The 23,457-nt window shown below is 53.1% G+C and overlaps 11 protein-coding genes across 11 annotated transcripts; 7 read left to right on the top strand and 4 right to left on the bottom strand.

Annotated features, from left to right (window-relative positions):
• Positions 1–73: 73 nt before the first annotated feature.
• BO66DRAFT_311278 (terpenoid synthase) lies at positions 74–847 on the top strand (the record flags this gene model as incomplete). The annotated part of the gene is made up of 1 exon (XM_025643321.1): positions 74–847. One exon carries the CDS (start codon positions 74–76, stop codon positions 845–847), a length of 774 nt encoding a protein of 257 aa, XP_025509467.1.
• Positions 848–1,188: 341 nt separating this feature from the next.
• BO66DRAFT_407440 (cytochrome P450) lies at positions 1,189–2,892 on the bottom strand (the record flags this gene model as incomplete). The annotated part of the gene is made up of 4 exons (XM_025649059.1): positions 1,189–1,530; positions 1,598–1,708; positions 1,770–2,623; positions 2,685–2,892. The coding sequence occupies 4 exons, from the start codon at positions 2,890–2,892 to the stop codon at positions 1,189–1,191; spliced, it is 1,515 nt and encodes a 504-aa protein (XP_025509466.1).
• Positions 2,893–3,177: 285 nt separating this feature from the next.
• Positions 3,178–4,281, top strand: BO66DRAFT_284485 (mevalonate kinase family protein; the record flags this gene model as incomplete). The annotated part of the gene is made up of 1 exon (XM_025643107.1): positions 3,178–4,281. A coding segment is annotated over one exon (1,104 nt), but the record flags the coding sequence as incomplete, so codon positions are not given.
• Positions 4,282–4,665: 384 nt separating this feature from the next.
• On the bottom strand, positions 4,666–5,799 carry BO66DRAFT_445692 (isopenicillin N synthase family dioxygenase; the record flags this gene model as incomplete). Its single annotated transcript, XM_025651655.1, has 3 exons — positions 4,666–5,078; positions 5,124–5,421; positions 5,497–5,799. 3 exons carry the CDS (start codon positions 5,797–5,799, stop codon positions 4,672–4,674), a joined length of 1,008 nt encoding a protein of 335 aa, XP_025509464.1. The 3' UTR covers positions 4,666–4,671.
• Positions 5,800–6,438: 639 nt separating this feature from the next.
• Positions 6,439–7,935, top strand: BO66DRAFT_363702 (aromatic ring-hydroxylating oxygenase subunit alpha; the record flags this gene model as incomplete). The annotated part of the gene is made up of 3 exons (XM_025645127.1): positions 6,439–7,392; positions 7,458–7,683; positions 7,735–7,935. Exons 1-3 carry the CDS (start codon positions 6,587–6,589, stop codon positions 7,933–7,935), a joined length of 1,233 nt encoding a protein of 410 aa, XP_025509463.1. The 5' UTR covers positions 6,439–6,586.
• Positions 7,936–8,234: 299 nt separating this feature from the next.
• On the top strand, positions 8,235–10,859 carry BO66DRAFT_339199 (Zn(II)2Cys6 transcription factor; the record flags this gene model as incomplete). The annotated part of the gene is made up of 9 exons (XM_025644372.1): positions 8,235–8,272; positions 8,342–8,461; positions 8,537–8,649; positions 8,700–8,840; positions 8,890–9,434; positions 9,483–9,756; positions 9,810–9,985; positions 10,036–10,219; positions 10,285–10,859. The coding sequence occupies 9 exons, from the start codon at positions 8,235–8,237 to the stop codon at positions 10,812–10,814; spliced, it is 2,121 nt and encodes a 706-aa protein (XP_025509462.1). The 3' UTR covers positions 10,815–10,859.
• Positions 10,860–11,399: 540 nt separating this feature from the next.
• BO66DRAFT_433712 (uncharacterized protein) lies at positions 11,400–12,597 on the top strand (the record flags this gene model as incomplete). The annotated part of the gene is made up of 2 exons (XM_025650710.1): positions 11,400–11,799; positions 11,897–12,597. 2 exons carry the CDS (start codon positions 11,400–11,402, stop codon positions 12,595–12,597), a joined length of 1,101 nt encoding a protein of 366 aa, XP_025509461.1.
• Positions 12,598–14,003: 1,406 nt separating this feature from the next.
• Positions 14,004–15,721, top strand: BO66DRAFT_387493 (uncharacterized protein). Its single transcript, XM_025646317.1, has one exon. The coding sequence runs from the start codon at positions 14,414–14,416 to the stop codon at positions 15,524–15,526; it is 1,113 nt and encodes a 370-aa protein (XP_025509460.1). The 5' UTR covers positions 14,004–14,413; the 3' UTR covers positions 15,527–15,721.
• Positions 15,722–15,904: 183 nt separating this feature from the next.
• BO66DRAFT_425078 (alpha/beta-hydrolase) lies at positions 15,905–17,761 on the top strand (the record flags this gene model as incomplete). Its single annotated transcript, XM_025650206.1, has 3 exons — positions 15,905–15,950; positions 16,152–16,216; positions 16,355–17,761. 3 exons carry the CDS (start codon positions 15,905–15,907, stop codon positions 17,759–17,761), a joined length of 1,518 nt encoding a protein of 505 aa, XP_025509459.1.
• Positions 17,762–18,006: 245 nt separating this feature from the next.
• Positions 18,007–20,144, bottom strand: BO66DRAFT_445672 (uncharacterized protein; the record flags this gene model as incomplete). Its single annotated transcript, XM_025651654.1, has 5 exons — positions 18,007–18,134; positions 18,189–18,634; positions 18,692–19,017; positions 19,084–19,781; positions 19,943–20,144. 5 exons carry the CDS (start codon positions 20,142–20,144, stop codon positions 18,007–18,009), a joined length of 1,800 nt encoding a protein of 599 aa, XP_025509458.1.
• Positions 20,145–20,824: 680 nt separating this feature from the next.
• Positions 20,825–22,434, bottom strand: BO66DRAFT_425077 (uncharacterized protein; the record flags this gene model as incomplete). Its single annotated transcript, XM_025650205.1, has 7 exons — positions 21,821–22,434; positions 21,549–21,778; positions 21,423–21,511; positions 21,198–21,281; positions 21,117–21,142; positions 21,059–21,076; positions 20,825–20,845 (listed from the first exon to the last, which is right to left on the bottom strand). The coding sequence occupies exons 1-7, from the start codon at positions 21,980–21,982 to the stop codon at positions 20,825–20,827; spliced, it is 630 nt and encodes a 209-aa protein (XP_025509457.1). The 5' UTR covers positions 21,983–22,434.
• Positions 22,435–23,457: the final 1,023 nt, after the last annotated feature.

Below are 23,457 nucleotides of genomic sequence, written 5' to 3'. Positions count from 1 at the left end.
CGAGCCCGACTTCACGAAGCTGAAGGAAACCATTCTACCCGACTGTCTATCCATCGCCCACGACAACGCTGCCATGGCAGACCGCTACGCCACGTTCGCCACGAGCGTCGCCCTGACCTTCTACCCGCTACACCCATGGGACCTCAAGATCCTGACGGCACTATACACAGCTGCCTTCATCTCGCTAGACGACCAGATCCTCGACATGCGCCACGACGTGCAGCTCTTCCGCACACGCCTGCTACGCGGCGAACCCCAGCCGCAGGCTTCCTTGGCGCTCTTCGCCAAAACCCTCACCCAGATGGAGCCGCACTACGGGACCTTCACCATGGACCTGCTCGTCGCCAGCACAATCGAGTCCATTGCCTCACAGGGGCTCGAAAGCTCCGGCCACGCGTACCCCCCGGACCGGATCTCCGACGACTTCCCCCGCTACTTCCGGTGGATGACGGGGTTCGCGCAGCCGTACGGCCTCTTCCTGCCCGCCAGACACCTCTTCCCTGACCAGCCCACCGAGACGGTCGAAGCGCTCATGCTAGGGGTCATGCCCGAGATGGCCCAGCTCGCGCATGGCATCAACGACGTGCTCTCCTTTTACAAGGAGTCGGTCGTGGGGTCTGAGCGCGCGAATTTTATCTACATGGGCGCGGCGAAGCGCGGGATCGCGCCGCTGGCTATGCTGGAGGAGTTTACCTGGGAGCTGTTCACAAGCTACGAGGCGGTGATGAGGAGGTTGGAGGTGAATTCGCAGCTGCGGGAGGTATTCCGTCTGTGGATCCATGGAGAGACGCTGTTCCATTATATCGATCCTAGGTATCGGCTGATGGAAGTGGAGTTGTCTGGTTGAAAGTGGACTATGTGGCCTGGTATTGTGGTAGTTGCGCAATTGAATTGTCCTTCTTCCCTTGAGGGTTCTTCTTGATTCTGGTGCTGGCTGAAGGAGAAAAAGGAATCAAAAACAAAGGCAAAGCATATTTCTATGCTTACGTTGGGGTAGTCATTGACAATAGGTAAAGGATGTAAGCATGTTCCTGTTCTCATGTCATGCACTGGGAATATTTCAAAATAATAGGTTTGTTGCTCCACAAGTTACAGCTGTAGTGGGGACACTATGTGTTAGGATAGCATGTCATTCGGTCTTGCAGTGTGATTTAATCGACTCAGCACCAGTACTTCGGACTACTCTACTTAATCCTGAACGCAGCCTACGATCTTAGCATCGACTTTTATATCACCCCGTCTGGTGCCCCCTAATATGAAATCGCTCACGATCCGCACATCCTCCGGGGTCGTCTCATGCAGCTCCCAGTCGAATCGTCGCACGAGATGAGCAATGGCTAGGTAGAGTTCCACATAGGCTAGATTGATACCAAGGCACATCCGACTACCTCGAGTAAACGGCGAGAGATAGCGGGTGAGTCGTCTGTCTTGCTCTGACCCGTCCAGCCAGCGCTCCGGATCGAATCTCTCCGGATCAGGGAAGATGGTGACGTTACGATGCATCAGATACGAGGAGGAGCTCATAGGTGTCTATGTTTATGTCTGCGTCAGCAGAGCCACTGCCACTGCGAGAGGAAAGAATCAAGAATGCACATACTCCCGGCGGGATCACATGATGCTTGTACTTCAGCGTCTCATCGGGTGCGGTGCGAGGGAGTCGAATAGTCAAAGGTGACGCAAGGCGGAGGGCTTCGTTGATCACTGCCGTCTTGGGTCCTCGTCAGGCCCGGGGACACATGTGTCCGCAGTATCATTCAGGTGTAACATACCAGGTACGCCAGCTTCTCGAGCTCCGGGAATCCCACCGCGCTTTGCGGCGTGGGCATGACTTGCTTGAGCTCGTCGCGAAGGCGATCACATATCTCCGGGCTGTGGGCCAGATGGAACGCCGCGATCGTCAACACTCGACCGGTGGTCTCCGTTCCAGCAGCCAGCACCAAGAATCCCTCGTACTTCAGACGTTGGGGTGTGCGCTCGTGTGGGGGGACCTTGGGGTCGGTCAAGGAGGTGAACACCGATCGGCGTAACTCGGACCCTGATGCTCGCTTGGCAATCGACTCCTGCGATTGCGCATAGACTGTCCGCTGCAGGTCATACAGACTGGACTTGCCCGGCTGTAGCCACGACAGAAGCCAGAGGGGCAGCTGTTCGATGACTTGCACTACCCTGGGGAAGAACCGGTTGTAGTGACTCAGGACGGTGATCTCTCCCACCGCTTGTCGAATGTTGCATCGGAAGTTCTTATCCTCCAGAAATCCGAATCGCTGACCGTAGGAGTGCAAGGTGATCACATCGGCCGCAAACCCGGCGAAGGCATCATCCAGGCGTACAACGCGCTGGCTCTGACGGAAGCCGTCCAAGCGATCCATGAGCTTGAGAACTCTTTCCTCAACCAGAGGAACGAGCTCCAAAGCGGACCGGCGGGAGAAGTAGTTTGCCAGAATCCCACGTCGGAACCGATGGTGATCGTGGCCGACGGTCGCAATCATCGACGTCGGTAGGGTGAACGTAGGCACGAACCGAGCATCCTTGTCGCGCTTGCGGCTACCAGAAGCGTAGATCTCGTCGTAGAACTCCGGGTCAATGACGTGGACCTCACGAGGGTTGATACGGACAATAGGTCCTGAAGATGGTCCTTGTATCAGGGCTAGCGACACATACAATTAGTAGGAATCGGTGCGTACCGTATTGGTTGTGCATTCTCTGGATTTCGTAAATGAATTGTCCGCCCTTGATGATGTCGTAGTAGAATTCATAGAGATGTGAGATTGCCGCCAGCTTTGGGCCAGGAATTTTCTTGAGGGGGTGGAGGTAGAGACGATAAATTGTTCGTAGGAGGAGCCATTGTCCCAAGAAGCAGAATATGAGCCCTAGGAGCGGAGACATGATCATCTTGAAAGGTTGAAATATGTGATGGTGAGAAGAAATGCTATAGAATCGATCAATCTCAACTGTGTGCCAACAACCAGAAAAGTACATCTTTTATGTGAGTTGACACTCTATAGCTTAGAGCTAGACATAGCGTTTGTTTGTGCTGGAATGATGAATCCCTGGCCAGCCGATCATCCGGGACAACCGGATCTTCCCTCCTAGTATCTCTAAACACCCGGGATATATATTTTCGCATAGAGTAAGTCTCATCGTGATCTTCCGTGATTTCAAACCATGAGTCCATTTGTCGTTTCTGCTCCTGGAAAGGTCATTTTGTCTGGCGAATATTCCGCCTTATGGGGTAAACCCGCTATCGCCGCCGCAATCGGCCTCCGCTCCTATCTCTTAGTGACTCCACGCCCCAAAAGCGATCGACGAGTCACGCTAAGACTGACCGACACTGGCTTCAACTGTACGTGGGACTTGGATACCTTGCCATGGGGAATCACAAAGTCATCCAATAGTCCAGCCTCCGTAATCCGTGCGCTTCAGCGTCAGCTCGGAGATCCCAACGGCGCCGTTCTTGCATTCTTATACATGTACCTTTCTTTAGCATCCCGTACCACAACCGGTGCAACCTACACTCTTCGCTCGCAGATTCCTATTGGGGCTGGTCTGGGCAGCAGTGCAAGTTTCTCAGTAGTGGTTGCGACAGCTATCTTAATTCAGACGGGCGTCATCATTCCCAGAGACAACGAACTGTGCACAGAAGAAGATCTGAGAGCCATCGATCAAGCAAGCTATCTAGGAGAGCGATGCTTTCATGGAGCGCCCAGTGGTGTGGATCATGCTACCTCGCTCCGAGGTGGGGCGTTGTACTTCCAGCGAGATGCTCTGTCCAACTTCACCCAACCCACGATAGACCGGATTGCGGAGTTTCCGGAACTTCCGATCCTTGTCGTTGATACTTGTCAAATGCGATCGACCGCGAGCGCTGTCAAGAGTTTTCAGCAATGGATCGGGTCCCACCAACGAGGCGCTGGATGCATAATTGACTACATTCACCTAACAACGGAGCTGATCCGCAAGACGCTCGTCGCAGCACCGAAACAGCAACCCGATCCAGTTTTCATCGAGCAAATGGGAACCCTCCTTGAAATCAATCACCAACTCCTACAGCCTTTGGGGGCGTCTCACCCTCGCCTTGAGCGAGTGCGCACGGTCTTATCGCATCAGAGGCTTGGGTGGACAAAGCTTACTGGCGCCGGCTGCGGGGGATGTTCTCTTACTCTACTCAGTTCACAAGCACACGGTGTGCGTCTGCAGGAGGGGATCGATCATTTGACCTCCGAGGGGTTTGAAGTTTATAGGACAGAATTGGGTGGCGCAGGGTTAGCTATTCTAGTGCCGGGCCCGGATTTTGTTCCTGGTGCAGACAAGCTGTGGCGAAAGTTCGAAGAAATCGAAGGCAATGATTTTCATTTAGAGATGGAGAGACTTTGGGAGAGCAAGTGGCGATACTAGGCTTAAACACCCAGGTACCTGCTATGCTAGCACGTTTACCACAAGTCGTTGGTTTGGGGCCCACTGTCCCAATGCACCTCATGGAGCGTGCGGGGAGTGTAGATCTCGGCCTGTAATGGCCAACATACAACAATAATTCTTCTCGTTCTATCTCTCAATACAAAGCCTCTAATCCTTCGCTTATGATTCGTCAAAGCATCATAACAACTGTGTTCTCCGTTGTTTGCATTTTCTCGGATTCAGTCTTTGATGGCCACTATTGAGTATCGGCTTGCATCAAAGATAGATCTCCTCAAACTTCTTCATCAAATACTCTCTGACCGTTACCTCACGACCTTTCCCCTTCAAAGAGGCCTTCTTGTCTAAGGGCTGAACCTTAAAATCCAGATTTCCATCATAGAAAAACGGCACCGAGTACCTCTCTCTCCCACAGACATTCACCACCCGGTGAACGGTACTCCGATACCGGCCCCCGGTCCATCTTTCAAACATGTCTCCGATGTTCACAACATAAGCATCCGGCGTGGATGGACCATCAACCCAGGCTTCCGCTTCCCGTTCCCCGTCTATTCCTTGGTCCTCGTTTCTCCCTTGGCGATATAAAACTTGCAGTCCCTCATTCCCATCCTGCAGCAAAAGCGTGATACCCCCAAAGTCGGTATGCGCCCCCGCCACAACCTCGCCTCTGTGCACACATATATTCCGACCCGTGCCCTTCTCCGTCGAACCATCCCCGCGAGACGATGGCCCCGGATATCTCAATAGCCTCAAGCTCGCGCAGGGCTCTCGACAGAAATCTTGCAGCAATTTCTCCGATCGCAGCCCAGGAAAATCATCCTCCAACCCCTTTAGCAGAATCTCCATGATAATTCGAGCAAGCTCACAGATAGCCTCATGGTACTTCAAGATCGGCTCCTTGAAGACCGCCTCCGGGAGGATGGACGCGTCAGGCCAGATATTAGGATACTCGAACGGTCGGTAAGGCGGTTTCTTCGGTGCGGTGAGTTCCGTTCCGACCATGTAGCTCTAATTTCACCCAACCATGCTTAGTCTGTGGTTCCGCTAGAAGATTGTTGGCTGAGAGGAACGAAGGGACTAAACTTCTTTGATGTCAGGCCTCGTTCCCTGCTGCAGTGTCTGAGAGCCAATCTCCTCGTACCCCTTTCGGGCGGTTGTATCGATGTACCGGCGCTTGGTTGCGAGCGGAAGCGCGAAGAAGTGCTTTGCGGCGGTCAGGAGGTCGGACTGGAGGAAGGGGGAGATGCCGTGGTGGGTGATGCGGAAGAAGCCGGTTGTTTGGCAGGCTTCGCGGATCGCGGCGATGACGGTGGCTTTTTGGGGGTCATTGCTATTGGCTGCGGTGAGGTAAGGGGAGAGACCGATTGTTGGGATTGTGGTGGACATCTTGTCAGTGGAAGTTGAGCGTTAAATGGGGGCGTCCAGCGGACTATTGGGAGGGATGGGGAAGAGGTGTTCGTAGTTAGGCATCCACAACTCTTGGGTCGATGATCCATGGATGCCCGCTGTGTCACGGGAATACTTTCCAGAAGACTGCTGGTCTGTCATTGTTTGGACTCCTTGTTCTACCGTTGTCTACAACTGTTCAGTGGAGCCGACGCTTCTATACAAACAAGATAACATACTGTTAAGCTTATGACCGTTGAGCTTACTATTTATTCTACCCTTTCTTCTATAAATTTATATCTACCATTTTACGTTTATCAATTCAAAGTCACATTCTAAATTGTCTGCCTCCCTGTTTCCTCTTCATACATGCATTGAGACGATCTCAGGTTGAACCATGTTCAATGGATAGGACCTGGAGTTGTACCAATGACTTTGTAGCTATCTTTTACGTGAGTACTATCAAAGCTGTTTAGCAGACACTCGGATTCTAATCAAGCTTCCAGTATAGCCATCAGATAATCAATCCGTGTCGTTAATTTTTAATATACTGAATGAGCATAGCATTACACAACATACATGGCTAATATATCTTGATATCCATGGAGGAAGACGGTCAAAGTAGGCTAGGGCTACTTCCTTATCAATGCTATGCCTGCAGGGAGTATCGCACCCCCATCCTTGAATCGACATCACACCCCCACCATTGCGAACTGGAGCTATATAAGAATTGGAGCAGCACCACAATGCACGAAAGTCACGCACAATTGCACCTAAAACACAGAAAATGTGGCGATTATTTGGGCGCACCTCCAAAGGAACCGCAGAGGAGTCTCCGCCTCGGGGGCTTCCGGCCTCCTGGTACCGCTCCGACGCGATGTATGAGCTCGAACGACGCGCCATCTTCTCCAAACGCTGGATCCTACTTACTCACTCCAGCCGTCTCGCTAAGCCCGGGGACTTCCTATCCTTCACCGTTGCTGGATTCTCCTTCTTCCTGACCAAAGACCGCGACGGAAACATCAACGGCTTCCACAACATCTGCCGCCACCGCGCATACCCCATAGTGCAGGCTCGGGCCGGCTCCACCTCCATTCTCAGCTGCAAGTACCACGGATGGTCCTACGGGCTGAAAGGGAACCTCTCCAAAGCACCCCGCTTCGAGACGGTCCCCGACTTTGACAAAAGCCAAAACGGGCTACTTCCCATCCATGTGCACGCCGACCAGGCCGGCTTCGTGTGGGTGAATCTGCAGGCCGGCGAGAGTCCCGACGTCCAGTGGCAAGATGATTTCCAGCGGATCGACGAGCAGCCGCGCATGCAAGATTTTGATTTCGCCGGGGAGTACACCTTCGACCACTACTGGGAGATGGAGATGGAGGCGAACTGGAAGCTGCTGATTGAGAATTACAACGAGTGCTATCACTGTGCGACATCGCATCCGCTTATCAGCGGGGTTTCGGATCTGCCGCGATATCGGGTGGAGCCCACCGCCGCCTACATGGAGCATCATATCTTCAACAAGGACAATGTCGATGCCCAGTTTCGGCGCGCCATTACATATTTTTTCCCCACCACCTCGGTGACAGTGACGTAAGTTTGATTAGTCGGGAAAATATCCTGGTCGCAGGATCGAGTCGTTAACGTTTCTGCCATAGCGACAAATTCTTTTATATTCAGCGGATGATTCCCTTGAGCGCGACCACGAGCAAGATCGAAAACGAAGTCTATCGTCACCGCGACGCCACGGACGAGGAGTTTGATAATATCAACGCATTTTATAGGCAGGTTCTGGAGGAGGACAAAGAGCTCTGTGTTGGTGTGCAGACGAATCTGAGTACCGGGGTGTTTATCAACGGCGAGCTCCACCCGAGCAAGGAAAAGGTATATTGACCGCACCTGCTGGTCAATTCGAGGCTAATAACAACAACACAGGGTCCCATTCACTTCCAACAAAGCCTGAGAGACATGGTAATGGAGCACCGCCAGAAGGAAGAGGCCCAAGGTGGGCGAGAGATCTGGCCGGCGCTGCCGGCAGTGACGGGAGACATGAAGACGGATCGCTTAGCGGAAGAGGAACGGTTTTGTTCGCAACTGGAAGCGAGCTGCATGAGCCGACCGGAGCTAGCCTGGTAGAGAATCGTTAGTAGCCTTACAGATTCTAATCAATTCTCCTTGCTTCATGCCAAGAACGATCGTCTTATCATGGAGGCCAGATCCTGTTGCTGTGATAAGCTGATAACATGCGGGGTAAAGTGACTAAAATCGGGGTTTCTCCGCGATAAGTTGCCCCTGCCACTTTTTGTCCTCTGACGACAGCTGGCGATTGTGCTTTATGTTTTTCCCATCATCTTGTCGCTGTCCAAAAGTGGTGGTGAGACTGCTTGTTGGTTACTAAGAATATGATAGATCTCTCCCCTCCCGACAGCTATACCATGAGCCAATCTCAGCGTCCCAAACGGACCAGCAATGCGTGTGTTCCCGTGACCTCGGTATAGGAGCAAAAGCAAACGAGCAACCCTAGCGCTGACAAACACTCCAGCTGTCAACGATGTCGCTCCAGGAAGGTCAAGTGTTCCGGAACTCATCCGTGCGATAAGTGTCGCCAGCGTCGCCAGAATTGCGTCTTTGAAGAGGATCGGAAGATTGTCGTCTCTGAAGAGTATTCCTCACTTGCCCACTCATGTACAGTACCAACCACTCCTTGCTTGCGCTGACCGCAATCCCTTTCTCCCAGGCTTTTCCTGTCCCTGAAACGCAAAGTTGAAGGGCTAGAAGGCGTGCCATCTTCACCCACCAGCAAACGACATCGTTCATTGAGGGAAGACACCATCAATGGGGCTCTCGATGGTATGTGATCCACCTGAGTACAGACATGAAGCCTTGTCTAACCGTCTTAGTCTGTGAAGATGAAAATGCAGAAGCCGCAGAAACCCCAGCTCCTCTCGATTCCGACCGCTACGACGACCGATTTGCCTCCAACCCCTTAGTCTCCCCTTCAACATATGTCAAACACACTGGTCGACAACACAGGAAGTGGCGTACGTGGTACTTTCAGCAGACAGGATTAACACAACTGATCTCGCGCAGTGTTCCTCGGACCCACCTCGACGTGGTCGTTCAGTCGACGCGTCCTCAACATTGTTCAAGCACGTATATATCCCGACAGCCAGCGGCCAATTCCTCTTGCGGCCGATGGCGAGGCGTATCAGATACTATGGCGGCATGCTAGCTCCGAGGAGGTGCCCGATACCAGCGGACTGCCGTCGATGGAGCACGCCCTGTACATGGTGAGCACGGTGCAGTTCCACTTTGGCAATATGTACCGGCTCTTCGATGAGGACGCATTTCTCCGTCATCTCCACGAATTTTACAAGAATGCGGGGGAGAAGGTACAAGAGTCACGTTTGTGGTACGTGCAGTTTCTGGTCATACTGGCATTTGGGGAAGCATTCTTGGCTCCAGTGCGGACGGTGTCCAACACTGCCTCGTGGACGAAATATTTCTCGCGAGCCATGTCGTTATTGCCGGATATCACGGGGCTGTGGCAGGATCCAACTCTTGCTATCGAGACGTTAGCCCTCATTGCGCTTTACTTTTACTCGGTGGATATGAGAGATACCGCCTATTGTTATGTGAGACATCACTTGCGAACACTGTTGGGTTCTCACTAACTGGATTAGATTGGTCACTCTATGCGAATGGCTCTGGTAGAGGGGCTTCACCGCGCTCAGCCCGTGGAACAGCTGGGACAGAAGCTCGTCACCCGGTGGAGCAACATCTGGTGGACGGTATATATCTTGGACCGCAAATTTTCCTCCTTGATGGGCTCGCCCTACTCGGTGAACGACGAGGATGTCAACGCCGTTTTGTGGGACCCACGAACATGTTCGCAGAACGAGGCCGTCCTAAGTTTGCACGTCAGAATATCGCAAGTGACTGCTCGTGTTCTGAACAGTAAATACCATATTCTCCGATCGCTGGCAACGTCTCGCTGACAAACTCGACAGCCGTGTACAGTGCCGATGGCACGCTGGGAGGTCTATTCCTACGCAAGGTCCGCTCCGTTCTACAAGAGATGTCCGACTTATCTCGCGAGCTCGACGAAGTCTTCTCCAACCGTTTCGCAAACTCAGTGGACGCCTTGTCAGGCGTCACTACTCGACTGACTCTGTCATGCCATTTGGTAAGCCGTCCTGAGCCGTCAATACGGCACATTATACTCACGATAACCAGTGCATCATCGTCACCACAAGACCGCTTGTTTTGAGCCTTCTATGGGAACGCCTTAGTTGCTACGAAGAAAGCGCCGAGTTTCGCACTCTATCCTCACCGGTGCAAACCCTCCTCCAAGCATGCATTGATTCCGCCGTCAAATCCCTCAAAATACTCTCTGCTCTTCGAGATCAAAATCTGTTGGGTTCGCATTACCCTCTCACCCTTATCTCCAGCCCTCTATCGCTAACTACATTGTCTCCATTGAAGAGACGTTCCTCCCATTCGATCTCGAGAATGTATTCTCATCCTTCTTCGTCCTCTCGCTCATCTCCGCCATTTTACCCGACGCTGCCATGGATCCGACCTACCGTGAAGCCGGCTTCAGCCTGCTGAACGAGATGATTGAGCGTGGCAACCGCGTTGCACACCTCCGCAAATCCGAGATCGAGCTGCTGGAGGAACTCGTTCAACCTTTGGTTCAACGGCACCAAACACCCCCGGTCAGCACAGACACAGCACACGGGCAGCTGGCCACGCCCGAAAGCCAACAGCGACCGCTAGGACAATCGGAGCATCTGTCGGGCCCCAGCGCTGAGGAAGTGGACAGCATCCCAACCATCCCGCCTACCGATGTGCCTCCCGATCCGGAGGATGAACTGTCGCTCGACTGGCGAGGTCTTGGATTGTCGTTGGACTACATGCTGTCTGTGACGGATCAGTTGAATGCGAATAATCTGGTGCTGGATGCAGAGCGGGAGGGCCTCCAGTCGGATCTATGGCTGTGGGAGGATAGTTAGCCTGGAGCTTGTCGAGGCCAACACGGAAAAGTTGAAGCTGACGAGTCCGATCTGTATGTTATCGATCGCCACAGCAATGTAGTGGATGAATGAGAAACGGCTGCTTTTCTCTACAAAGAGAAGGTCCAAGCAATATCCGTGGTCTTTGTTCGCATGATGACTTCCTATGCTTGCAATCTTCTGGCTCTTGCTGTGAAGCATTGTGAGCGATGGGAAGTAATACCAGCCAGCCTGTGTGTTATGCAGACCGTACGGTTTTCTCAGCGCCGAGACACCAGCCACCAAACCAGCCCACAGTCCGCCAAAAGAGCACACTGAGCACAGTGAATGCTCATGCGGTCTCCTATATGAATGTAGGTGATGATGTCGCCGTCGCTCTGCACGGCCAGATTCGTACTGTTTTTGCGTAGATCTCAGACATAAATATCACCCCCACCTTTTTCTTTTATGACTCCCTCCTCTCTTCTCATCATCACTTTCATCATCACCTTTATCCTATCAAAGACCTTGCAATCGCCCGATTTCTCCAAATTCAGCTCCTGCTCCTGGCAATACATCGGCTTTCATCAGCATCAAGCAACCACGATGCCTGATAAAGACGGTCCCAAAAGGGGCGGCAGGATTGCCCTGCTCCAGGACCCTTTCGCTGTGTTCCCGGCTGAGATCATCCTCATGATGATACTCGCTCTGTGGACCTTCGAGGACGTCATCCAGCTCAGCCTGACATCCCACCGTTTCCACGCCATAGTCCACCACAACATTGCCTACATTTTCCGGAAATTGGCTCCCAAGATTCTCGGCTCGGTGCATCTCCCGCTGCAGCTCTTAGCTGATCAAGAGGGCAACGCCGAACTCACAGACGCGAACAAGCTCAACCCAGGGATCCTAATGAGATTGCTGCACAACGCACAAACACTCGCCATCAGGACACTTGGATATCAGCCGAGTCCAAACTTCGATCGCATCTGGGTCCTTTTAGGCAGTAGTAAGTTTTCTTCGTCCTTCCTTCGCCGAGGCATGAGCCGAGACCCAACCCTTCCACTGACCAGATGCTAACCACAACTCACTCACTACCCCTCTAGTCCCCACACTGATGAACCCCATTATCCCCGACCTCACGGCCCTCGTAAACTACCTCCTCAGCCAAGTCCTCGGCGTGAACAACACCCACCCGCTCATCACAAGCTTCCTGACCCAAGACCCCGCCCACATCAGCGCGGCCCTGACCCAACACGTCGCCACCCGAGCCTTCCAGCCCGAAGGCTACGGCCTTGCCAACCGGTCCCCGGAAACCCGCCGTCTCGTGCGCGCCCTCTACCAGGCCTGGAGCCTGAGCCTCCTCGGCCGGCCCGCCGCCGTTCTCCGCTACCACACCATGACCCTGAAGGATCTGTTCCTGGTCAGCGAGGTCTTCGCCGCCTTCCGGGAGCCCCTCGCCCAGCTCCTGTCCGCGAGGGTCGGGGATGGCCCGCGGCCGACGGACACCCAGCGCGTCGACGCGGCCCTGAGCGACGTGACCTTTGCCACCATGGAGCGGTTCGAGTTCGTGCACCGCGAGATGCTCCGCCGGCGGGAGGCGGCCAAGCCGGGGTTCCGCGATGTGCTGCAGACGCAGCTGGACGGGCTGCGCGAGCTGTGGAAGACCGAGAATCAGGACACGTTTCGTGCGGTGGTCACCCAGGATCAGTACTGGGCCGGCCAGGGGATTATGAATCCAGCATCTGGGGAAGGGGTGTGGGAGGGTGAGAATGATGATGATGATGATGATGATGATGATGAGTGATCACGCCTCTTGTCTTTTGGGGGAGGGTGGAGGAGGGAGACTAAAGGGGTTTATGGTTTATGGGGGGTGCTTAGGGGTGCTTAGGGATGTTGGTTCGGCTATTGCTGTTCAGGGAAGGTTGGATTGCTTGCAGGATATTGCTTCTTCGCTTTGACTTTAACTTTTTTTTTCCCTCTTGCTCTTCCTTTTGATTTAATTTGACCTTATGTCTCATGTCCCTAATTTTGATTTGATGTTGGTTTGGTTTACTTGTGCATACAAGATTGTCAGTACTCTACAGTACTGGCACTAGTTATTTGCTTAGCTAAGAATGCGGCCATCTGCCCCAAAATCTTGCTCCAATCCGTCTGGAGTACTCAGTAGATACGTCCACAGAACAAGACACAAACAGACACCGCGGCGAAAGAATAAGGTAATCACCGGAACCGTGGATTCGTCATCGCCAACCTTGGCCCAGCACTAGTTCTGGGCGGGTATACGTAACTCCCGCCCCACCCGTTAGTTGTTGTGCCCTAAAGTGGCGGACAGGAACAAAAACACAGGTCAAGATCTTTGTTTGTATCAAACGGGGGCAGGGGGGAAGTGACAAGTCAAGATATCTCCTATGACAGGTGTATAGCTGCTGCAATCTAGCACCTATAAACAGGTGAACCATCAGCAGTCGATCAGGCACATCATCTCTCCTACTGAAACCAGCACACGTGGTGCTGATCGATCGCGACGGAAAGGAAAGGAGTTGCACGGCTAGCCCGCGCTAACAAGGCTTAGCCCTCACTGTTCAGAAAATTTTTATGTGTTTGCCTGGTGGGAACTTTGAACATCGGTCAAAGTCAACCAGCAAATCAACCTGCAATAACAATTCATAGTACGAGTTCAAACAACCAGCTGCACTGCGGAGTACAGTACACAAACCTCTGCGATCCGTCGTTCGGAAATGACCCACTCCGATGGACTGCGCTAGCCCTCCGTCTAGAACCCAGAGTTTGCCTTAGGAATGTCACCATTCGCCCGAGCAACCTGCCTTCGCTCCTTAGATCCTCATCGAGGGGCCACGCACAACTTTAGACACATGGCTTGGAAAAATGTCCGCGTCTCTGGTCGGACCAGTGGGAGGGCTGAGGTGACCAGTGACGACGCAAGGGGGGGCCGTCGCGGGCTTACGTAGGGAATGCATGGCATGCCAATGACCAGGCCTGTGTACCTGAGAAACCGAACAGTAGGAAAGAGTCTGTTTGTGGAGTCCCACACTGACAACCAAAACACTCCTCTGCAGGAATGTCAGCCAACAGCAGCGATGGATTATAATCTGTTCTGTTCCGGCCCCAGAGCAACTGGGGGGTGGGGAGAGAAGAAATTGGTGGCCCTCCGTTTCACTGCCCTAAACGGGGAACTATTGATTCGACAACCTCCTTTAGTCGCCAGCTGGTCTGGATCGCGCCATTCGACAACGGGCCTTCTCGAGGCGATGTGACTGATCAGGGCCCAATGCTGACGATTCTCGAGTCTTGTCCTGTCTCCACTCGGCGCTGTCTTGCGTCGTCCACCGTCGGTTGGCTATCCGCTTTGACGCCCGTGTGAACTGGGGTGGCGGCGGGTTAATCTATATACTGGGACTGGGGACCACTCTGTTGGCTCTGATCTTCTTTCTTCTTCAAGCATCATCCAGTCGTTCCTTTGATCGTGCCCTCCTGGTTCAAGTCAGCCAGGGTTATAGCAGTCGTGCGCAGAGCATACGTCCAACACTCTCCTTCAGTCGAACCGATCGATACACAGCTACCTTTCCGATCCATTTGTTGATCAGCCAACCACGCCCACCATGCAGTGGAAGTCACTCCTTCTTTACGGCGCCATCGCCGAATCGGCCCTAGCTCGCACCCACGGTCACCAGCGCCGTCACCCCCACGGCCACGGCCATGCCGAACGTGCCCCGGAGGCACACCTGGCTGCCCGTGAAGTGGTCGTGGAGACTGTGGTCAACTACCACACCATCACGCTCACCAGCACTGTCACTGGTGTAGCACCCACCGTCACTACCCACGAGGAAGCCGCCACCACCTCCGCCAGCGACGCCGCCGCTTTCGTCGAACTCGACCTCAACGAGGATCTCGCCATCAGCGCCAGCCTGAGCCTTGGCCTCTCCATCGGTGGCTCCGAAGCCACCACCACCACCTTCAGCACCAGCACCCACACCAAGACCCATGCTCACACCACTACCACTACCACCTCCTCCGCCGTTGCAGCCAGCAGCAGCGCCGCCGGCGTCAGCTCAGCGTGGTACACCTACCCGACCAGCGGGGTCTATTCGACCAGCGGGTTCGGGGAACGCAGCAACACGACGAGCAGCAGCGGCGACACCTACGTGGGCAACGTGGGCGTGCCGTGGGGCAGCAACATCATCGAGGTCAGCGCCAGCGAGGCGTGGCAGTACAAGTACGTGGTGCAGTTCACGGGGCAGAACAGCGCGGACTGGTTCGTGAGCATCTGGAACAAGATCGGGCCCGACGGGGCGGACGACGGGTTTTTCGGCCACTCGGCCCTGAACTTCACGCTGTCCTCGGGCGAGACGCGCTACGTCGCCTTCGACGAGAACTCGCAGGGCGGCTGGGGCGCCGCCGAGGGCGACAGCCTCCCCACCAACGACTACGGCGAGTACTCGTGCACCTGGGGCGAGTTCGACTTCGGCGACGAGGAGAACGACAGCTGGTCCGGCTGGGACGTCAGTGCCATCGTCGCCGAGGAGGCCGACCAGACCATCCAGGGCATGAAGCTCTGCCGCCACGGCACCACCACCGGCTGCTCGTACATCACCTCCGGCGGCGATACCGTCGAGAACGCCTACACCCCCTCCGAGAGCTCCGTCGGTGGCATCGGTGGCTCTGTCACTGCTGGCCCGCTGCGTCTCGCGGCTGTGATTGATTACTCTGGGTGAATGTCACCCGATCAGGTCTGTGGGTGAGGTGTATATACACGCGTTCGATCGTATCTTCTCGGTACATATTCGCTACCGATGTCAATACTTATCACGTATATACGTCTGGAACTAAAACACTAGTTCTTGAGTGTCGTGGTGGTTTTGTTATTTTATTGTTGATACCTTTTCTTCTGCCCCTAAGGCAGGCTGCTACTTATCTTTTTCAATATACCATATCTGTGTTCAATGTTGTTGTTCCAGTCTCCAGTCAAAACAGTAGGCTTGGCTGCTGATCCTCGGCTGGGAGATCCGTCGGTGATTGCCGGCTCCACGCGGCTTGCCTCGGCTGTGCCTATTTAAAAGACTTTTTCAAGTGGATGAAACTCAGACGTGTCCATGTGGCTGGGTGCGAAGCAGTTGGGATTCGCCATGTTGATACGTAGTAAGTTATTCGTAGCTCCATGCTAGGCTCCCTGGCGTACATGCTGCGGGCCACTCTTTAGTACGGTCGCATTTGCCGATTTTGTGGACTTGCAACGCGTCCGATCGATTGCACCAAGTCTAGATCATACCGGATTGGAATTCGAGGATATTAAGCAAGAATGCAACCGCTTTCGCTGGCAGCTGTGCTGAACAGATGCAGATGAAGCGCGAGTGGGGAGGAGAATCAACACACCACGTGACTCGCTCCCAGCCGATGTTGAATTAGTCAGCGGCAACCAGTCCCCACCGCATCTCCACCAAATGAAAAGCCGCGCTGCCTCACCATTGACGATCCACCGCCAACTTCACGCCTCGTTGCCCTCATACCTTCTTTCGGAAATCGACGCAAATCGACGCGCCTAGACCCTCGCCGCCGTCACCGTCGTGCCGTTGATGCGAGGTCAATGGGTTGTGCAGTGCGCACGACGCGGCTTCGGAGCACCCGCGATAACGGCGACTCGCCGAGCCGCAACATCATGTCCACCATGTTACCCATCTGGAGCATCTAGAGCAACCATCCACATCTCGAAACCTCCTCCCAGAATTAATCACCGGCCTACCAAACAGCCCATTCAACCATTCAACCCAGCTTCCAAACGCACCCTCTTCACCACCACCCTCCCTCCCATCCTCATCCCCCCCACCATCTTCCTCGGCCTCCTCCTCGGCCTCTGGACCTGGAAATGCTTCTGGATCGTCCTCCTGCAAGATAAACTCCTCTATCTCTCCTGGCTCCCACCGCTCTCCCGCTCCGAGACCATCGCCGCCTACGAACCCGAATGCCGTCCCGTACAATGGACCACGCAGCAGATCCGCAGCCTGGACGGCACGAAACTCACCGTCTGCGAGGGCCGTCTCCCCCGCCGACAACAGCCCCCGAAAAAGACAGTAGTCATCTGCTACTTCCAGGGTAACGGCGGCTCCACCCCGCTGCGCTTGCCGCTTCTCTCGCAGACCCTGCGGGCGCTGTCCAACGCCCCGCCTGCTTCTGGATTCCCAGAACCAGAACCAGAGGTCGAGTACATCATCACCGCCCTCTCCTACCGCGGCTACTGGACCTCGTCCGGCCGCGCCTCGCAGAGGGGGATCGAGCGCGACGCCCAAGCGTTCCTGGCGTGGGTGATGCAGACCTACACGGCACCGGACCGAGAGGTCCGCGTGGTCCTGTGGGGTCACAGTCTGGGCTCGGCGGTTGCGACCACCGCGCTGGCGACGTATCTTAGCAATGGAGGTGCGGTGGCCTCCATGACTAAGAAGCCCAGTCCTGCTGACGCTGAGGTCGCAGCAGCTCAAACTTCATCCGCCCCCATCACAGGCTTGATCATGGAGGCGCCCTCCTCCAGCGTCAAGGAGATGCTTATCAGCCTGTATCCACAGAAGTGGCTGCCGTATCGGTATCTGTGGCCCTTCCTGTGGAACCACTGGGACAGTGTGCTCGCGTTGCGGCGGATGGTGGCGTGGCGCGATGGGGTTGCTGTTTCTGAGGATGGCGAAGATGGAGATGCGTCTGACAGGATCGAGACGACTCGGGATACTGAGACAGCAACCTTGACTCAGCAAGGGAGGAGAGTGTTACCGCCCATTCTGCTGCTCACTGCTGCGAACGATGAGGTGATTCCTCCGGAGGCGGCGGGGCAGTTGGAGGCGGAGGCCAGGAGGTTGGGGATTGAGATGGTGAGGACGGATGTGCCCGGGGCGATGCATACCGAGGCACCGGTGCGACCGGCGGGGAGGAAGGCGTTGGTGGAATTTATCCGGGCGAGGAGTTGAGGGTGTCGTGCACGCTCTCCAATCTGTAGAGCATCCGAGACGAAGGAATCGGCACTGTGACGTTACTCATTACAATCTGGTCCTCACGGCTCAGTGCCCAGGGTTACAATAAACACATTTACAAATAACACTGTATTCAGTGTGATAGCCAGGCAAGGTATGACGGTCAAATGGGATCAAAGAGATTATCAAATTGCGTCAACGAAACAGAGGCAAAGAAGCGTAAGACCAAGTAAAGTTACTGTTTAGCGGAGAAAATGTGGGTTCTCCACTAGAACAAGGGTAGTGACTTCACTCAGATCCGAGGCATCGATGATACGAACAATTCTAAAATCCTCAGAAAAGACAACATGGTATAGATGACCGCGATATTCTGGAGAAGAGATTTAGACCGGGCTATCAGGATGAGGGCTTCAAAGGATATTACCTGCATAGCTTTTCTGCGGCATCTTGCGAGTGAAATTCAGAACAACATAATCCTGTATCAGCTTGCGGTTCAGCATCGTAAAATACTGACCATCTTTCTTGAACCGTTGCATATGCTGTCTGACACGGTTGCTATTTCGTAGTAATTCCAGCCCCCACCGCTTCTGCTCTATCAGAAAATCGATTCTTCCGCTCCTAACCCCTGATTTGATAAGGTATTCTGGAGCCATTTTGATCTGGTATTCGAGCAGCAGTGGGAATAGGCAGCGGTAGAATTCCTTCTGGTACTGGTCTTCAATAGGGATGGGATCACCCTCCAGTGTGCGTAGACGACTTGATAGCTGACATGGGTCAAATTTGCGGATAGCATCGATAGCCATCTCAAGAGGCGACGAATAGATCAATTCTTTCTCTGAGTTTACCTGAGAGAAAAGACACTGGCAATACCTGAGATAGTGTATCAGCACGTAGAACATCAAATCGAAAATCGATCAGTAACTTTACCATCGATGGATCTGGCTGGGAAACACATAAAGTGTATCTCTCTGGACCGTCTCCGCATGAAGCCATCCTTGTTTCCAGATATCTTCAAGGGCCCTCTGTTGATCTGGGTTCTTGAGATAACTCGACTGGAGAGTCCCGTTGTGAGCCACGGCGTTCTTGAAGACACTAGCGAAGGCGTGTTGTTGCAGGTATTCTTGTCTAGGAAGGCCGCGAGCAAATGGGAGATACTGAATGATTTGGAACAGTCGTTGGTCATCGCGGAACAGACTATGGCTTGCTGTCACCCAGTCGAGCGGTTGGCATTTCTGGATCAAGGCATAAAGCTCCTATTGGCAAAGTAGCAACAAGTTAGTCGGTCTTTCAGGTCTTCTCCACTCACGCATATGGCCTACCGGTACTTGCTCCAGGGCATCCACGAGGGATACAAGCAGCCCCGCATGGCCACCACTGGCCAGATATAATCCACGCTTCAATCCTTCTGTGAGAATGTCGGCACCATTCGATATGTTGCTTGGCACGTATTGGTCCAGAACATTGTACGCTTCGTTCTCACTGAGCAGCAAGCCAACTTGCTTCCGCCCCGGGTGGTGATAAATCCCTTCTTCCGGTCTCAGCGATACCTGCTGATGGAGTTGGAAATTGATAGGCGTCGGAGTAGGGAGCGTCTGGCCCCCGCCGCCATGGGTCATCCCTGCGCCGTAGCATGTGAAAAGAACAAAATGCACGGAGACTGTCTTCTCAATCGACTTAAAGAGTTGAGCCCATAAGTCCGTATCCCAATATGACTCTTGCGCCTCGTCAAAAAGGATGAAACATGGATATGCTTCAAGTTCATCACCACGCACGTTGAGTTGCTTCTCGAAATAGCGTATCCAGCCCCCTGCAGCCGAAACCTGTCTCTCCGGCCAACCTGATAGAACATACAACGGAGTATCGGGATATCGTTCGAGTAACTCATTGGCCAACAGCTTCATTGTTGTCGTTTTCCCGGAGGCAGGGGTCCCGTTGACTCGGATCAGGTGGTAGCGTTCTAGACGGCGGATCAATTCGTTTATCAGATCATGTCGTGGGCTTACATAAGGCTTGATCACTGGAAAAGGTCAAACAGAATTCTGCCGTCATGGTCTGAGATAGGGAGTCCCTTACTGAGAGGCTTGGTTTTCCGAGCAGAAAGGATACCGGCGCCAGAAGAACTGGGGGCACCTGGAACATATCAGTCAGAGCAGATATCAAGCATCGAAAGCTACTGACCATAGCTGTTATGTTCGCTGAGAGGATGTGAGCATCTGGTACACTTTGTTTCGCACCAGTGATCCGAATTGGATACACTTTCTCCGGAGGTACACTCGCAACCTCTTACCCCACAGGGCCCCATAATAAGAAGTAATGTTTTGGTCTCAGCCGAAACCGAAGCGGAGGTGGTTGAGTCAGAAAGTTTAGATGAGTTCGCCATGATTGAAGTCCTTTGCTAGCAGGACCGCACTTAAATCAAATCTCTGATCCTTGCCTAGTTTTCTATGCAGATAGCCGACATTGAAAATAAACGAGAAGGGGGGGGGTTGATGTTAAACGCAAGGAGATGGCGCGCAATAAGAAGTTGAGCCTGGGTTAGGAGGGGCGTGAAAGATGATAAAGCTAGTATTCTACACATTAAGTAGTGGGCATGTTACAATTGAGTGATCTTCTTTGTTGATAAAAGCGGGGGTGGGCAGTATCTGTCTTAGAGACAGGCTTCATAAGTAGGTATCCTAGGTTGTGGTACTCTTTGTCAAGCCCTACCAGCCAATAAGAAGGTCCTGAGGCTCGAAGACCTCAAAGCCACAAGTTATGGATCTGATCGATTGCTGCCCCTCCTCTAGTGTAAACCCCCCCTCTCTTTGCAGCTGTTTGCTTTAATACCTAGGTACACAAGTGACAGTCTCTTTGTTTAGCCAGTCCGATGACATGACTGCTAACGTTATTCCAAATATCGATAGCTTCTAGCTCTACTGCCTACTAGAGCTGGCAAGGGCTATGACTCAACCACGTGTGCATTAGTTTCCTACATATAAGAGCCAATTCAGTCAAGAAGTGGTCTTTATTACTCCCCGATCGAGCTGGAAACTCATAGTATATTTGATACAAATGTATTGTTCATATAACATTGAGATTCCGCTGATAGTACGGAGTAGTGGTTAAGGAGACGGTGAAAAGGCAAAGTGGCGAAGGCGAAACGGAGTACGGAAGACGGAGCGCGCCAGCAAGTTTGCTTCGTTTGCATATTTGCTAGGTTTGTTTGGAGCCGCCGGGGCGTGAGGGGTTTCGGCTTGTGATTGGATCACACCACCTCAGCTGAATTCTTGCCCTGTGGACACCAGACCCACTTACTGTAGTGACATCCGAATACTATGGGAGCGAACCATCAGCTGGTCTTTTCTTCACTCACAGAACACTGTCTATCGCCCTTTACATCTAGACTCCCCATGCCTTACCAATTATCCTGATAAGCACGCAGACATCCACCTACCAGCTTCCCAGCCCCAAAAATCAAAACAGCCCAACCTGCCCCAGAAGCCCCGCAAGCACCACCGGCAATACCAGACCCCACAGCCTATGCATAGCCCACAGCAGTCCCAGCACCGTTAATGCGCACGCTGACGGCTGCCAGAATCATCTCCGGCTCATACGGCGCAGGCGTCCGACTATCCGTCGTACCATTCCAGCAGTACCGGTGTAAGCACTGCCCACACACCTCGGGCACGGAGGTATTGGTGCGCAGCAGCGCGCGGTGCAGCGCGGCGCACCCGACGCAGGTCGGCCAGTCGGCTTCCTGACTGTGTCCTAAATTGTGGCAAGGGAGCAGAATCTGCCTGCTTACCAGAATTCCGTGATGGTGGTCGGATAGCCCGCATCACTATTCTGTGCCATGTTTCTGGCATAGGACAAAAGTGCTCCTCCATCGTCGGGACCTTCGAGCATGGAATTCAGAGACTCCCAGGGAGTCCTTAAATTGTCCGTCTGCAGCGACGAAACGGAGGTGAGATTGTTGAGGTAGAGGGAGCCCAACAGCCACCCGCCACCACTCAGACCCGACAGGGATGTGGCCGACTGCAGCAAGTCGCCCAATTAACCGGTGGCAGTGGCATTCACGGTGCGGCTATCAAAGGCCTTGAGGGCTCCGGCTCCGTTCATCAACGCACGATACCCTCCACCGGACACGGCGATATCGACGTTGGGTGGGCTGGCCACCCGTTCGAGATAGGATACGGCATCAAAATCCTTCACGTGCACATGGCCGGAGAAGTCCTTCATGGCTGCGAGTGTCTTCTGTCGGCGCAACTTGGGCTAATTGAGCTCGCTCGGTGACAGAGTCGCGGCATTGCGAACACTGGGCCGGGGATTCGGGCACTCGACCTCGGTTGGAGCATATCCGTTGGGGCATTAGGAATCGCGCGAGGAATGAGCATTTCTGGTTCCGGGCTGTTCATAGTGACATCTATGCCTGGATCTAATTTTCAAATTGTTAGATGAACTTCCTCACAAAGCAATTCTTTGGTTCAAGGAATGGCAGACCCACGAGACGCTTGGATAGCAACGGCTAAGCCGATGAGGAAGGAAAGAGACCTCATGGCCCCAGGTATTCGTTCTTTGTAGCTAGATAGCGGCGTCTAAAAGTGTATTGAAAAAACAACAAGAATGATAAGAACCGAGCTCATATTAGTCGATGCATGAGATGTGCAGGGTCAGGATTGTAGCAGGTTGGGATCTTTTATATAGTCAATGGGTGAAACCGCACAATGCTATCGGGCTTGGTATGGATCCATCACAGCCTTGGTATTGGTGTCTTGGTTGAAATGAAAAGGGATGTTTATTAATGAGGCAACATGGCGCCAGGGTCTGACTCGGGAGATTACCAGGTTTCAGCCAATCTAGGCACCAGATTCGGGGCTCGGGGGTTCAACATAGAGCGAGTCACGGGTCCGAACCTTGACCATTAAGTAGAACTAGAGTCTGTGAGAACTTTCCCGGCTGCTGAGAATGATAGCTGGGTGATGGCTTACTCGTGGTGGTTTTGACCCTGTTATGACCGACATAAAGGGGCATTACAATTTAATTTGGTGCCAGGATCTGATTTGGGCTTTACATTATGTCTACCGAGTATATGCACTCATCTTCAGCCAAAAGATCTAACTGTATCACTAAACAAACGATTCTTTACTACTTCAAATTAGTGAAGTGAAAGAGAAGAAATGTTACTAATTATGATTTTCAATTGTGAAAATTTTGAGTGCTCAACATTTGATGTTCGATCAGGCTGTACACAACTAGTCAATTTCCGCATCCATGTGTTATGGGATAGGTTGAATAGATGAAGAGGGTTCCTCGAGTTATGAATAATGGGATCAACTCGAATCTCTGTTTATGACAAATCTAGATCACTCACGGATTGTCTTTGCTTAATACGCATACATTTGAGTAACAGGGGCTACGCAAAAATGGTAAGACAAGACGGCAGTTTCCCAGACGAGATGCCACTCAAAAGGGACGGATGAAGCGTTTCTTCATGTTAGCAGATGGCTTGGAGACCATGAATCATGGTTCGGCTGTGTTCTAGGCTCCGCAAGATCGAATCATAGCTGAGCACAACACTTTGGCTCGTGACGATCCGCAATAACACCTGGGTCCAAGACAATTCAGCATCAGACAGAGGGCGGTTGTGGATAAGTGTAAAAAATCAGTAGATTTGATCGGCCGTGGTTGTCCCCTGGCTGGCCCTAATTTGGTTC

This window comes from Aspergillus aculeatinus, assembly GCF_003184765.1.
Source record: "Aspergillus aculeatinus CBS 121060 unplaced genomic scaffold BO66scaffold_1, whole genome shotgun sequence".
Taxonomy (NCBI): Eukaryota; Fungi; Ascomycota; class Eurotiomycetes; order Eurotiales; family Aspergillaceae; genus Aspergillus; species Aspergillus aculeatinus.
This window is presented reverse-complemented; position numbering and strand designations above follow the sequence as displayed.

Excerpts from the sequence above, each read along its gene's own strand:
- BO66DRAFT_387493 (XM_025646317.1), top strand. The coding sequence starts at position 14,414 with ATGCAGTGGAAGTCACTCCTTCTTTACGGCGCCATCGCCGAATCGGCC.